This window comes from Giraffa tippelskirchi, chromosome 2 (assembly GCF_054371585.1).
Source record: "Giraffa tippelskirchi isolate mGirTip1 chromosome 2, T2T-mGirTip1v1.2.pri, whole genome shotgun sequence".
Classification (NCBI taxonomy): Eukaryota; Metazoa; Chordata; class Mammalia; order Artiodactyla; family Giraffidae; genus Giraffa; species Giraffa tippelskirchi.
In genome coordinates this window covers 176,410,820-176,424,291 of record NC_137276.1, presented here as the reverse complement: position 1 = coordinate 176,424,291, position 13,472 = coordinate 176,410,820, and the positions used below count along the sequence as shown (strand labels likewise).

At 37.3% G+C, this 13,472-nt stretch overlaps 1 protein-coding gene across 7 annotated transcripts in view; it reads right to left on the bottom strand.

Annotated features, from left to right (window-relative positions):
• CFAP44 (cilia and flagella associated protein 44) overlaps nt 1–13,472 on the bottom strand; it is a 116,367-nt gene that overhangs the window by 38,143 nt on the left and 64,752 nt on the right. For all 7 annotated transcript variants that reach the window (XR_014077435.1, XM_081572083.1, XM_081572084.1 and 4 more), the window contains 6 exons: nt 13,010–13,065; nt 12,680–12,842; nt 11,024–11,154; nt 6,334–6,530; nt 3,413–3,587; nt 3,086–3,263 (listed from right to left, as the gene is read on the bottom strand). Coding sequence is in view for 6 of the 7 variants with exons in the window: in XM_081572083.1 (XP_081428209.1) it covers nt 3,086–3,263; nt 3,413–3,587; nt 6,334–6,530; nt 11,024–11,154; nt 12,680–12,842; nt 13,010–13,065 (900 nt within the window). In the remaining variant the exon portion in view is untranslated. The remainder of the gene's footprint in view (nt 1–3,085; nt 3,264–3,412; nt 3,588–6,333; nt 6,531–11,023; nt 11,155–12,679; nt 12,843–13,009; nt 13,066–13,472) is intronic.

Genomic DNA, 13,472 nt, shown 5'->3' with positions numbered 1-13,472 from the left:
TAACTCCTTGTGCAGGCAAGGTCATGATTCTGAATTTCAGTGTCACGTCACACCAAGAGATTCCTGGATTCTTCCTTGGTTCCTTCTCCATTTATCTAAGCCAAGCTACACCTCTGCTTCCACTCCCTGGTCCCACAGGTGCTTCCTCACTGCCAGTCCTCTCCCCAGTCTGTCTTTCTTAAATGTGTTTACCAGAGCCTATAATCACATGCAACCCTATTCCTGTGTGCAGTTAGGCAATTAGATGGCCCAAAAGCTATTAAGAGTAACTTTGCATAAATATACAGGTTAATGAAAATTAAAGATCAAAAGGCACTTTTTCGAGTAGTCTTATAAAACTTACAGTATATTTACAAGCTACTGCAACAAAATAGAGGAAATGTTTTACATACTTAAGAACAAACCTTTAAAGCATTAAGATTTAAAGTCAAAATCCAGCCCTTGGGTGAGTTGGGGCCATGTCTGAAGTACCTGGAGGATTGAAAATTAAGCTGAGAAGAACAAACCCAAACCAGCCTGATGCCTGTAAGGCCTATGTCTTTGTGGAGCCCTATTTACATACCAAGCTTCTTTTTCTAGTTTTCCAAATATCTCACACACTAAATACTAGCCACAGGGAGGGGGATGTATAATATACCATTTCTAACATGTTTGAGGAGGGACTTCCCTGGGGGTCCAGTGGTTAAGACTCCATGCTTCCAAGGCAGGGGGTGTGGGTTAGATTACTGGTCAGAGAATTAAGATCCAACATGCCATGTCTATGGCATGGCATGGCATGGTATGGCACATGTCTCAGTTCAGTTCAGTCGCTCAGTCGTGTCTGACCCTTTGCGACCCCATGAATTGCAGCACGCCAGGCCTCCCTGTCCATCACCAACTCCCGGAGTCTACCCAAACCCATGTCCATAGAGTCAGTGATGCCATCCAACCATCTCATCCTCTGTCGTCCCCTTCTCCTCCTGCCCCCAATCCTACCCAGCATTAGGGTCTTTTCCAATGAGTCAACTCTTTGCATGAGGTGGCCAAAGTATTGGAGTTTCAGCTTCAACATCAGACCTTCCAATGAACACCTAGGATTGATCTCCTTTAGGATGGATTGATTGGATCTCCTTGCAGTCCAAGGGACTCTCAAGAGTCTTCTCCAACACCACAGTTCAAAAGCATCAATTCTTCGGCGCTCAGCTTTCTTCACAGTCCAACTCTCACATCCATACATGACCACTGGAAAAACCATAGCCTTGACTAGACGGACTTTTGTTGGCAAAGTAATGTCTCTGCTTTTAAATATGCTATCTAGGTTGGCCATAACCTTCCTTCCAAGGAGTAAGCGTCTTTTAATTTCATGGCTGCAGTCACCATCAGCAGTGATTCTGGAGCCCAAAAAATTAAAGTCTGACACTATTTCCACTGTTTCCCCATCTATTTCCCATGAAGTGATGGGACCAGATGCCATGATCTTAGTTTTCTGAACGTTGAGCTTTAAGCCAACTTTTTCACTCTCCTCTTTCACCTTCAACAAGAAGCTGTTTAGTTCTTCTTCACTTTCTGCCATAAGGGTGGTGTCATCCGCATATCTGAGGTTACTGACATGTCTGGTGCCACCAAAAAAAATTTTTTTTTAATTTTTTTAATAAATAAAATCCTTGATACTTTTCAATGACTTTGAATTTAACCATGATAAGAATGACTGCTAGTAAAGTAATCATCCTTCAGTAAAAAATAAATTAATTTTTTAAAAAAGAATGACTGCTTATTAACTCTCTAAAGAAGACTAGACACGTCTTGTCTTATTGTTGTTCATTGGTAGAAATACTATTTGTTTTTAATAGACAATACAACTGAGGCTTTGGGAGATTTACATGACTAGCCAAGTTTATGTAACTATTAAGTGGCAGAGATTAAGTGGAACAGAGCTCTGACCTTCTGACCTCTGGACTAGTGTGTTCTACATTATTTAATGCTATTACTTTAATAAAATAGATTTCAGTATAGTGCAGTTCAGTTCAAGACATCACACCTGACCATCACTTCTAGCTGGACCATGAAATTTCAGGTTGGCTGACTGGCAAATTGTGGTTGAAAAAACATTTCTCTATGAGAAAGGATGACACATGATAGTCGAAACAGAAATTTCCTTAGACAAACAGCTAGAAAAATAATCCAAACATTCACTAATAAAATGTTCAAAGTGTCCATTTGATCAGAAAAATATAGTTATGAGGTATGAAAATTTACCTATGGCTATGAATTGCCATACTGGAATCTTTGTAGTGCTGGCAAGTACAGCATCTTCGGTGAAACTGAATTAGACACTCCTTCCTCAAGATACTTTACTTCCATTTTTCAGAAAATTATAAAATATTCATACTATATTCAAATGTACTATACCTGTGGTATGACTTGGCACTCTTTCCAATGTGATGCCTTGAAATGGGCAATGTGCAGAGTCATACTAAGTGACTATATACAAAAGTCTCCTCAAAATAGTAGCTCAGATGCCTTTTGAGCCTCTGAGTGTGAAAAGTCACTTGTCAATTCAAAGTAAGTAATTACTATGACAGGGAGAGGAAACTTTAGTACGAAAATAGGAATGAGAGATCAGGATGACTAGAAGCAGTTTGAAAGAATGCAGAGAGAATCAAAATGGAATACACTAATTGTTTAGTACTGAGTCATCTACAAAAGTCTGGAAGTCCTTCAAACAAAGGCTAAACACAGTAGCATCTTTTCCTAAGTTTCTGATTGTCCACAGCAGCCAAAAACAATATCCAACAAGGATGTGTTTGAATTTCAGAGGTTCAAAGTCCATAAAATATAATGAAACTGGTATTGAACCAAAGAACTAATTTGAACACTGGTTCTGCCATGTTGATAATCATGGATAAATCTCTTATCTTTGCGACTCAATTTCCTCATGTGTAAAAATGGGCATTACTCTAGGAAAATGATGAAGGCCTTTTCCAATTCTAAACTTCGATGATTATTTATCTCTATGGATCAGATAACAAAATGGGTGGTCTTAGCAGAATTAAAAAAAAACAACAACAAGGAATGTCTCATTGTCATGAAAACTATGGGTAAGTACCATAGAGTCTAGGTATCCCAGTTCCTCCTCCTTCTTGGCAGCATTTATTCTCATGTGTTCAGGTATCTTATAGTCTGAAGCTGTCTTCAAATTAAAGTCTCCCATAAATAACTGGGCCTCTTTGATGGCTTGAACATCTTTGGGATCTTCATAGTCATCATCAGGTTTACTCTTGTACCTGTCAGAAAAACCGAAAACACAGCCATAAACATAAAAATAAACTCTAACTTTTCTACTTTATTCTAGGTATAGAATCAAATTCAATCATAAAGCAAAAGCATAATTCTGAGCCTGTGGTGCAATTTCAAATTAAAAAAAAAAACTTACAGTTCCTCCCATTCTTTTTTTCGTTGCTGAATCTTCATTTGGGCCCTTTCAGCTTTTAATATAAGTTTCCTTGTTTTCTCAATTTGATTTTCCACAATAATTTCACTTAGGGTTTTAGGCCGAAATTTCTTCCCTTTCTCTATAACTGATTCTTCTGGCATACTAATACTTCCACCTACACAGACAGCCAACAATTTTTTTCAATCTTTTTGGAATATCAAGACAAAACTCAAATATTGTTTTCAATCTGCCACATTTTAAAAAATCCAAGAATATACTGAATCCATAGTTATAGTATATATTAAGCAATTACTATGAATTAAATCCCATCATAAGTACTTTAGAACACCAAAATAAAGAGATCTAAATCACAATTTTTACTCCTTAGAAATTTATTTAAAAAAAAACTGGTGACATAAGACATATATTAAACAAGAACATAATCATGAATAACAGACTACTGGCAGATATTGGGAAGCTGGGAAAGAGTTCTGTAACATGATGATGGGGGAAGAGAAAAGCAAGTGAGTCCTATTTGACGTGTAATTTGAGCTGATATATACCAACTGTAGTGGTCTGCAGCCAATTTAAAAACTGGTCAGAAACACACAAATCTAGAACTTAAAATTAATGGCTTTATCACAGACATGTGAAAAGATGCTCAACATTACTAGTCATCAGGGAGGGTGTTAGTCATTCAGTTTTGTCTGACTCTTTGTGACCCCATGGACTGTAGCCTGTCAGGCTTCTCTGTCCATGGGGTTTTCCAGGCAATAATACTGGAGTGGGTTGCCATTTCCTCCTCCAGAGGATCTTCTCAATCCAGGGATTGAACCTGGGTATCCTGCATTGCAGGCAGATTCTTTACTGTCAAGGCACCAGGGAAGCCCAGTCATCAGGGAAATGCAAATCAAAAACACAATGAGATATTGCCTTACACTTGTCAGAATGGCTATTATCAAAAAGATGACAAATAACAAGTGTTGGTAAGGAGGCAGAGAAAAAGGAACACTTGTGCATTGTTGGTAGGAATGTAAGTTGGTGCAGGAGATTCCTCAAGAATTAAAAATAGAACTACCATATGATGATCCAGGATTCCACTTTTGGGTATTTTTCCAAGGGAAAAATTTCCACTAACACAAAAAGATATATGCACCTCTATGTTCATTGCAGTATTATTTATAACAGCCAAGATATAGAAGCAAACTAAGTGTTCATTGATAAGTGACTGGATAAAGAATATGAGGTATACACACACACAATAGAACATTACTCAGTCATAAAAAAAGAATAAAATATTTCCATTTGTGACAACATGGATGACCTAGAGAGTGTTATGCTGACTGAAATAAGACGAGAAAAACAAATACTGTATGATTTCTCTTATATGTGGAACCTAAAAAATCAAAACAGGTGAATAAACATAACAAAACAGACTTATAGTACAGAAAACAAATAGCTGGTTGCCAGAGAGGAAGGGGTTGGAGGATGAAATGGGTGAGGGAGATTAAGAGGTACAAACTTCCACTTACAAAATAAATGAGCCAGGGGGATGAAATGGACACCACAGGAGACAGTCAATAATGTAGTAATAACTTTGTATGGTAACAGATAATAACTAGACCTATCACGGTGATCATTTTGCGATGTATAGAAATAAAGAATCACTATATTGTAACCTGGAACTAACACAGTTTTGTAGGTCAATTTACTTCAGTAACAATTAAAATAAAACTATTGGTTTTATCAATTATAAGTACCTACTAGAGGAATTATTCAGTTTTTGTTCAAGCTACATAGAAATATACTTTAGATATACATGAAAAATGTTAAATAATATGGATGGTTACCATTTTATTTCGTATTTCAAATATATGATGCTGTGGAAAAATAAGTTAAACATGCCCTGGGTGGCCACAGAAAGGTTTGATAATTAAAGTGTATTTTGTATATATAAAATAGATAACCAACAAAGACCTACTGCATAGCACAGGGTACTAACCTCAACCTTTGTAATAACCTACAAGGGGAAAGAATCTGATTAGCGAATATATGTGTGTGTGTGTGTGTGTGTGTGTGTAAACAATCACTTTGCTGTATACCTGAAACTAACACAACACTGTAAATCAACTATACTTCAATAAAAAATAAAAGTATAATTTGATCTGGATCCCCCCAAAATGGTAGAACTCAGAGAGGAGAGGAGTGAATTGGTCACTTCATCAGGAACCGGCATGTGGACGTTTCAGACATAACTAGGAAGCAGCAAGCAGGACAATAAGCTAAATGTGCCAGTCAAGCAGCATGAGAAGACACTATTGGGGATAAAATAGAGATACGTTGCAGAAGGATTAAATATGTGATAAGGGTTTCAGAAGTTATTCTAGAAGCAGAAAGGAGCCATTAAAGGTTTCTCAATGAAGAGCGGGAACCAGTAACAGTGTCAGCACCATATCATGGGCTCTAGCCTACATCTGGCCAGGCTGTAGTGCCCTTTACCCTTGACTAGGCTCTCCACATCTGTTCCCAGAATTCCTGTCTTGCTCCTTCTCACCCCAGTCACCTTGTGGGCAGTCACAGGAGGCAGGGATTAGAGATTTATTTTCACACCTGTATTCTCAGCTCATCATTCTGTTTAACACATATGTCCTCGGAAAAGAGTGTGAGTTGTGTTCTAGCCCTACACTCTGGGGTGGGGCCCAGGAGTCTGGGAACAAACACTTCCCAGGAAAACTAGCATCTGGGAAAATCCTAGATTTAAGAACAGCTGGACAAGTGAAGCAAGAAATCAGTAGTACTTGGTGCTCTTATCCACCCTTAGTCACATGACTGGGAATCAAAGGTTCTGCTCACAAAAAGAGAATTCAGTTTTGAAATTTTGATAAATATGGACTCAAAAGCCTTCTTGTCATTTAGGTTACCTGCATCTCTCTGGCTATCCTTTCTTCCAGTTCCTTCTTTTTCAAACCTCTCAAATTTGCTTGGTCTCCTCTCTGATTGACTTGCCCGTTTGGTTTTGGAGTATTTAGAGGGTTTCACAAGCCTATAGGATGATATCTTGTGATCACTCTGAATGGCATGAACTACAATAGTATCACTTTCCAATGAATCACGAAATCTGGGGGAAAAGAAGTACTTGTAATAGTCACCATTTCAATCTTGCTACACAATTATTACACAATAAAATAAGATCACAATGTACTATGCTGATAAACAATACCATTATATCATGTTGAGTCCAAAATTCAACCATGTATATACCAACAAGGATGAAATGGAAGTTGAATAGCACTTAAAGTAGAATTTTCTAATGAAAATACTAAACATCTCATTATTAACAGTACACCATGGTTTTGCCAGTATGTAGAAGAGTCAAAATTTTCAAACAGACTGCAGTTTATGTCAAGTGGATCATATTAAACTCTGAGGAAATGCAATTCATTTTCCTATTATCTCATATAGTATATATACAAAATAATACATATTTCATATATTTATGATAGATAATAGATGGGGAGATGATATGTGTATATCATATATTACCCTATTTTCTCTAAAAAAACATTAAGCTCAGGAATTCATACTACTTTCTGGCTCACCTTCCTCTTATAGCCTACAGAGATTTATCTTTTAAAAGTTCTTCATCATTCATTGTTGGCTATTTTTGGGCAGCGGTTCACATTTCCTCATCTTTTAACTTTAGGATTTAATTTAATTTATTTATGTAATCATTCCTTTAAAATGTCTGTTGCATCTAAGTTGATTTATAGATTCAACATAATGGTTACCTGATTTTTGAAAAAAGCGTCACTACAATCTAGTGAGGAAAGAATGCACCTATCAGCAAATGATAGTAGATCAACTGGATATCAATACAGAGACAAAAGACACTTGATTTCTCTTACAGCACCCACAAAATTATCCAAGACAGAAAACGGCCAAACAGTAGAGCTTCTAGAAGAAAATGGAGGATTATTTCACGAACTGGAAATAGGCCAAGCATCCTTAACTACCATAAAAGAACTAACCATAAAAAGTTAGTGAAAATACAGGGATTTCCTGGTGGCCCAGTGGCTAAGACTCCACACTCCCAATGCAGGGGGCTCAAGTATGATCCCTGGCCAGAGAACTAGATCCCACGTGCTGCAACTAAGACCCGGCACAGCCAAATACATTTTTTTTTTAAGTTAGTGAAACTGTTGATAAAGTGAAAAGGAAAACACCAGTAAACTGAACTTTGTCAAAATTTAAAACTTCTGTTCAAAAAGACACTATAATGAGGATGAAAAGACAAGCTACGGAGTAGAGCAAGATATTTTAACACGCATGCATGCATATATACATGCATGCACAGATATGTCACTATATACGTGTGTCACATATATGACAAAAGACTCATCCAGAATATGACTACCACAACCAAAGTTTTAAATGAGCAAAAGACTTGAACAAACATCTAATAAAAGAGAATATACAAACAACCAATAAGTATAGGAAAAGGAAGTGAAAATTGTCACTCATCCAGGAAATGTCAATTTAAATTACATTGACACACTACTGCAGAATAACTGAAATGTAAAGATCTGACACTTCCTAGTGATGGCAAGCATGAGTGTTACATGTTGAATTGTGTCACCTAAAAAGAATATGTTAAAGTCCTAACCATCCCAGGTGGCTCAGAATATGACCTTCAGTTCAGTCGCTCAGTCGTGTCTGACTCTTTGCGACCCCATGAATCCCAGCATGCCAGGCCTCCCTGCTCATTAACAACTCCCGGAGTTTACCCAAACTCATGTCCATTGATTCATACAACCATCCCATCCTCTGTCTTCCACTTCTCCCGCCTTCAATCTTTCCCAGCATTAGGGTCTTTTCAAATGAGTCAGCTGTTCGCATAAGGGAGCCAAAGTATTGGCATTTCAGCTTCAACATCAGTCCTTCCAATGAACACCCAGGACTGATCTCTTTTAGGATGGACTGGTTGGATCTCCTTGCAGCCCCAGGGACTCTCAAGAGTCTTCTCCAACACCACAGTTCAAAAGCATCAATTCTTCGGCACTCAGCTTTCTTCACAGTCCAACTCTCACATCCATACATGACTACTGGAAAAACCATAGCCTTGACTAGACAGACCTTTGTTGGCAAAGTAATATTTCTGCTTTTTAATATGCTATCTAGGTTGGTCATAACTTTCCTTCCAAGGAGTAAGTGTCTTTTAATTTCATGGCTGCAATCACCATCAGCAGTGATTTTGGAGCCCAGAAAAATAAAGTCTGACACTGTTTCCACTGTTTCCCCATCTATTTCCCATGAAGTGATGGGACCAGATGCCATGATCTTAGTTTTCTGAATGTTGAGCTTTAAGCCAACTTTTTCACTCTCCTCTTTCACTTTCATCAAGAGGCTATTTAGTTCTTCTTCACTTTCTGCCATAAGGGTGGTGTCATCTGCATATCTGAGGTTACTGATATTTCTGCCGGCAATCTTGATTCCAGCTTGTGTTTCTTCCAGCCCAGCATTTCTCATGATGTATTCTGCATATAAGTTAAATAAGCAGGGTGACAATATACAGCCTTGATGTACTCCTTTTCCTATTTGGAACCAGTCTGTTGTTCCACGTCCAGTTCTAACTGTTGCTTCCTGACCTGCATACAGGTTTCTCAAGAGACAGGTCAGTGGTCTGGTATTCCCATCTCTTTCAGAATTTTCCACAGTTTATTGTGATCCACACAGTCAAAGGTTTTGGCATAGTCAATAAAGCATAAATCGATGTTTTTCTGGAACTCTCTTGCTTTTTGGATGATCTAGCGGATGTTGGCAATTTGATCTCTGGTTCCTCTGCCTTTTCTAAAACCAGCTTGAACATCTGGAAGTTCATGGTTCATGTATTGCTGAAGGCTGGCTTGGAGAATTTTGAGCATTACTTAACTAGCGTGTGAGATGAGTGCAATTGTGTGGTAGTTTGAGCATTCTTTGGCATTGCCTTTCTTTGGGATTGGAATGAAAACTGACCTTTTCCAGTCCTGTGGCCACTGCTGAGTTTTCCAAATTTGCTGGCATATTGAGTGCAGCACTTTCACAGCATCATCTTTCAGAATATGACCTTTTCTGAAAATAAAGTCTTGACAGAGGTAATCAAGTTAAAATGAGATCATCAGGGTGCATCCTCATCCAACATGACTTGTATCCTTATAAAAAGAGGGAATTTGGATGAGCACAGAGGGAATTTATCTGAAGAGACAGAGAGAATTCCATATAAAGACAGAAGGTTTGGAATGTTATATCAACAAGCAAACTGAAATAAGTGCTGAGCATGGGTCTAGGCATGGAGGTTTCAGTAGCTGAGCATGTAAGCTCAGTAGTTGCGGGTCACAGGCTCCAGAGTGCTGATTCAGTAATAGTGGCACAGGGCTTAGCTGTCCTGCAGCATGTGGGATCTTCCCGGATCAGCAACTGAACCTGTGTCCCCTGCATTGGCAGGCGTATTCTTTACCACTGAGCCACCAGGGAAGCCTCTTCACTGCAGCTGGAGAAAGCCTGCACTCAGTAATGAAGATTCAGCACAGCCACAAATAAATAATCAAGGAGGAAAAAAGCACTTATTTCAACCAAAAGGCATATACACAAGAATGTTCATAGCAGCATTATTCACTGTAGCCAAAAATAGAAATAACTCAAATATCCATCAGCAGTTAAATGGATGAATAAATTGTGGTATAACCATTTAATAGAATATTACAAAGTAATGAAAACTGCTACCTGCATCAACATGGAAAATCTTAGGCATGATACTGCATAAAAAACCCAGATACAAGAGAGTTCATACTAAAGCTTTCCATATATATGAAAGTTCACAGACACAACTAATCTATGGTGATAAACATTCATCTCTGGAGAGTAAATACTGGGAGGAGGACACAAGGGAACTTTCTGGAGTGATACAAATGTTTTTAATCTAGGTAGTTGATATTTGTGTTTATATATCTATAAAAATGTATTGAGATTTATGCATTTTATGTATGTAAATTATATCTTAAAAAGACAGAAAGAAAAAGCAGTCTCCTCTGGGAAGTCACATTAATGCATGAGAGGAATCAGATAGGAAGTTGTCATCTTTCATTACAAGTCCTTTGCCTCTATTTTATTTTTGATGCTTCCTGGGTGATATAGTGGTAAAGAATCTGTCTTCAGTGCAGGAGACGTGAGTTTGATCCCTGGATTGGGACGATCCCCTGCAGAAGGGAATGGCAACCCCTTCCAGTATACTTGCCTGGGCCAGCGGACTATTGTCCATGGGGTTGCAAAGGGTCAGACTCGACTGAGTATGCACACGTACATACTGTGTTAATTAAATATAAGATAAATAAGTTGTCAAAAACAGAAAACAAATACATATGACATAATTTGGTTTGTAAATATTTTGCAGATTTAAACTAGAAAGGAATGATCTCAGGAAGATAGCAGCAGTGACGAAAGGATTACTTGAGTTTTAGGAATTTGCAGGTACTGTAGGAGACCGACTATCTGACCACTTCCATAAAACCACTGGAAACTACTTTATTCAAATATCTGTTCATAAATATCTTGACTTGCAGGAAATATGGATCCTACCTATTCTGTAGCTTCTTTAGGCCAAGCTGGTGTTTCTCTTTTTCCCAGGCCAATTCCTTTTCCAATCGTTGAATTCTATTAGCTGTTTTCTTACCAATCTCAGCACGAATTTTGGAATCTAGATCAAAATCCTGCAGATAAGTAGACTTGTTCACCAAAATGGGTACTTTTGTCAATGGACTTTAGCAATCCTATTTCATACATGAATATAGATATTTAAGGTTTGTCCTCCATTCCATACCACACCATAACTCTCTCCTAAATATAATAAACTCTCTCATTCTAGAAACCACAGACTTTTGATTTTACTGTCACAAAATATGGAGAAAAGTTCTCAGAAATAATTAACAATGATGAAAATAGAGTTACATATTGAAAGATTTGTCCCACAATAAAAAGCAATGAATGTTAACAGAACATTTGCAGAGTGTACTAGGTTTAAAAAAAAAAAAAGAACTCTTTCTAACCCAAGGAAACCACTATTACACAAGCAGCTGTGCACAGGGTAGAAGTTCATGGCACATGTTCATCAGCTGAATGCGGGGTCCCATGTGACCCCACCTAGGAAAGGCCGTAATGTCTTTGGTGACTTGCTGATAAAACCAAGTCCAGCTTGAATACCCTTCACCAAAGGGGCCATTTTCCCCATGAGGATACTTAAGGACCTCATGTTTCTTTACTTCACTCCTGGAAAAATAACAGGGCCCTCATTCACACTAAATTGCAAGTAATTATTTTTTCCAGATGTGTTGGTGCTTCTAGTAATGATGCATGTAAAATGCTCAGCCACAGAACTTGCCCCAGTTGTTCTTTACTTTGGATTAAGTCACCCATATTCTGCAAGTGTCAACCCTTTTATTAGTACAATAACAAACATCTTTTATGATTAAGTTGGTCTTTTCACCAATATGAGTTTATCAATGTGATTTCACCAAATTTTTTTTTTTAATGAAATTGGCTAAGTGCTTCTAGAATTATAGGACTGGGTAATCCAGGGGTATAGTCAAGAAAATAAATTCTGAGCTTTTATTTGATTAGGCTCTTTATAGTAATTCCATTTCAGATAACAAAAATGGGGAAAAATAATTACTAGCAGGTGGAAGTGGTTGTCCCATTTGGGTCACACCGAGAAGCTTTTTTGGCCTTCCCTGGTGGCTCAGAAGGGGTTGTCAATAAGGCACAAGAGAAAAGTTTAATAAAAAGTCAGCTTAATTTGGTGACTGTCCCCATAGCTACAAATATACTGTCATTTTTTAGAAACTTTGTGGATGAACCAGCTTTTATCTTTTCAATAGAGCTGGTGAATTACACAAAAGAAATCAGAGAATCAAATTATATAGTACGTGCCTATCCAACAGATAACTTGGTTAGGTATGATAAGGATTGATAACCATATTCAAATTTATATTTATCTTATTACCAAAAGCATGTGAAATAGCTAAATCCAGAAGTAAACTTTGTACAAAGAGACTCATTCACATCCAAACCAACTTGTGTGACAAGTTCTACAATAGTTTAGCTGCTGCCAAAACACTGACCGGCCAGGCAAGGGAAATTTAAAGACGGCTGTAAGTGTTCCTACTTGTTGGTCAAATAGCATTCTCAATTCAGAAACAGCATATGTTAAAATTAAAATCAAATTTATTTGAGGCTTACTGTCCGTTTAAACTGCATATGTTTGGGTAATTCTTCATTCATCTGTAGTAGTTTCTGTAATTGATTCCTTAAAGCTTTGATCTGTTCTCTCTTTCCAGCCTTGATTTCTTCTACTTCTTTCATTAACTTGTCATGTGCTCTTTTTCTTCTGGCATTCTCAATACTGGAAATAGAAATTTAAAAATATAACATATCTTTAATATAGAAATAGCAAAATAAAACTAGTATTTAATAATTTGGAAACTCATTCAGCTTGGTCAACTTTGTTAAAATGTTGATGTGTTTTGCAAAAGCCCAGACCTAGTAGGTATTGATCAAAAATCCCCATACCTGTAGGCTTTAGGATCTTCAATATCTTCTGGAATTGGCTCTGTTTCTATTCCAAACTGTAGGAGAAGGAATGAAAGGTTAGCCCCTTTAAATCGTATATTTCCCTTAAAAGAGTTAGTAAGTAGTAAATCAAGGGTTTTTCTCTTCTAACAATTGGAGGCCTGGAAAGTACTTTCACAAAAAAATAAACTAGGGAAAAAACTTATATTTATTTTTACTTCAGTTAAAGGGGTAAGTAGAAAAAGAAACCCAATCCCATGTATGCAGAATGTTAATATCATCACATTCCCCTTCCAAATAGGAATTATTGATATTAATGTGTTACTAACAAAAACACAGCAAAAGAAATCCTCAAGGTCATTTATTTTGAAATACTTTTTTAAAAGCATATTCCTTTCATACATGTTTTGATTTCCTTCAAAATACCTCATGCGTATACAATGAAAAACTTCAAATACATATG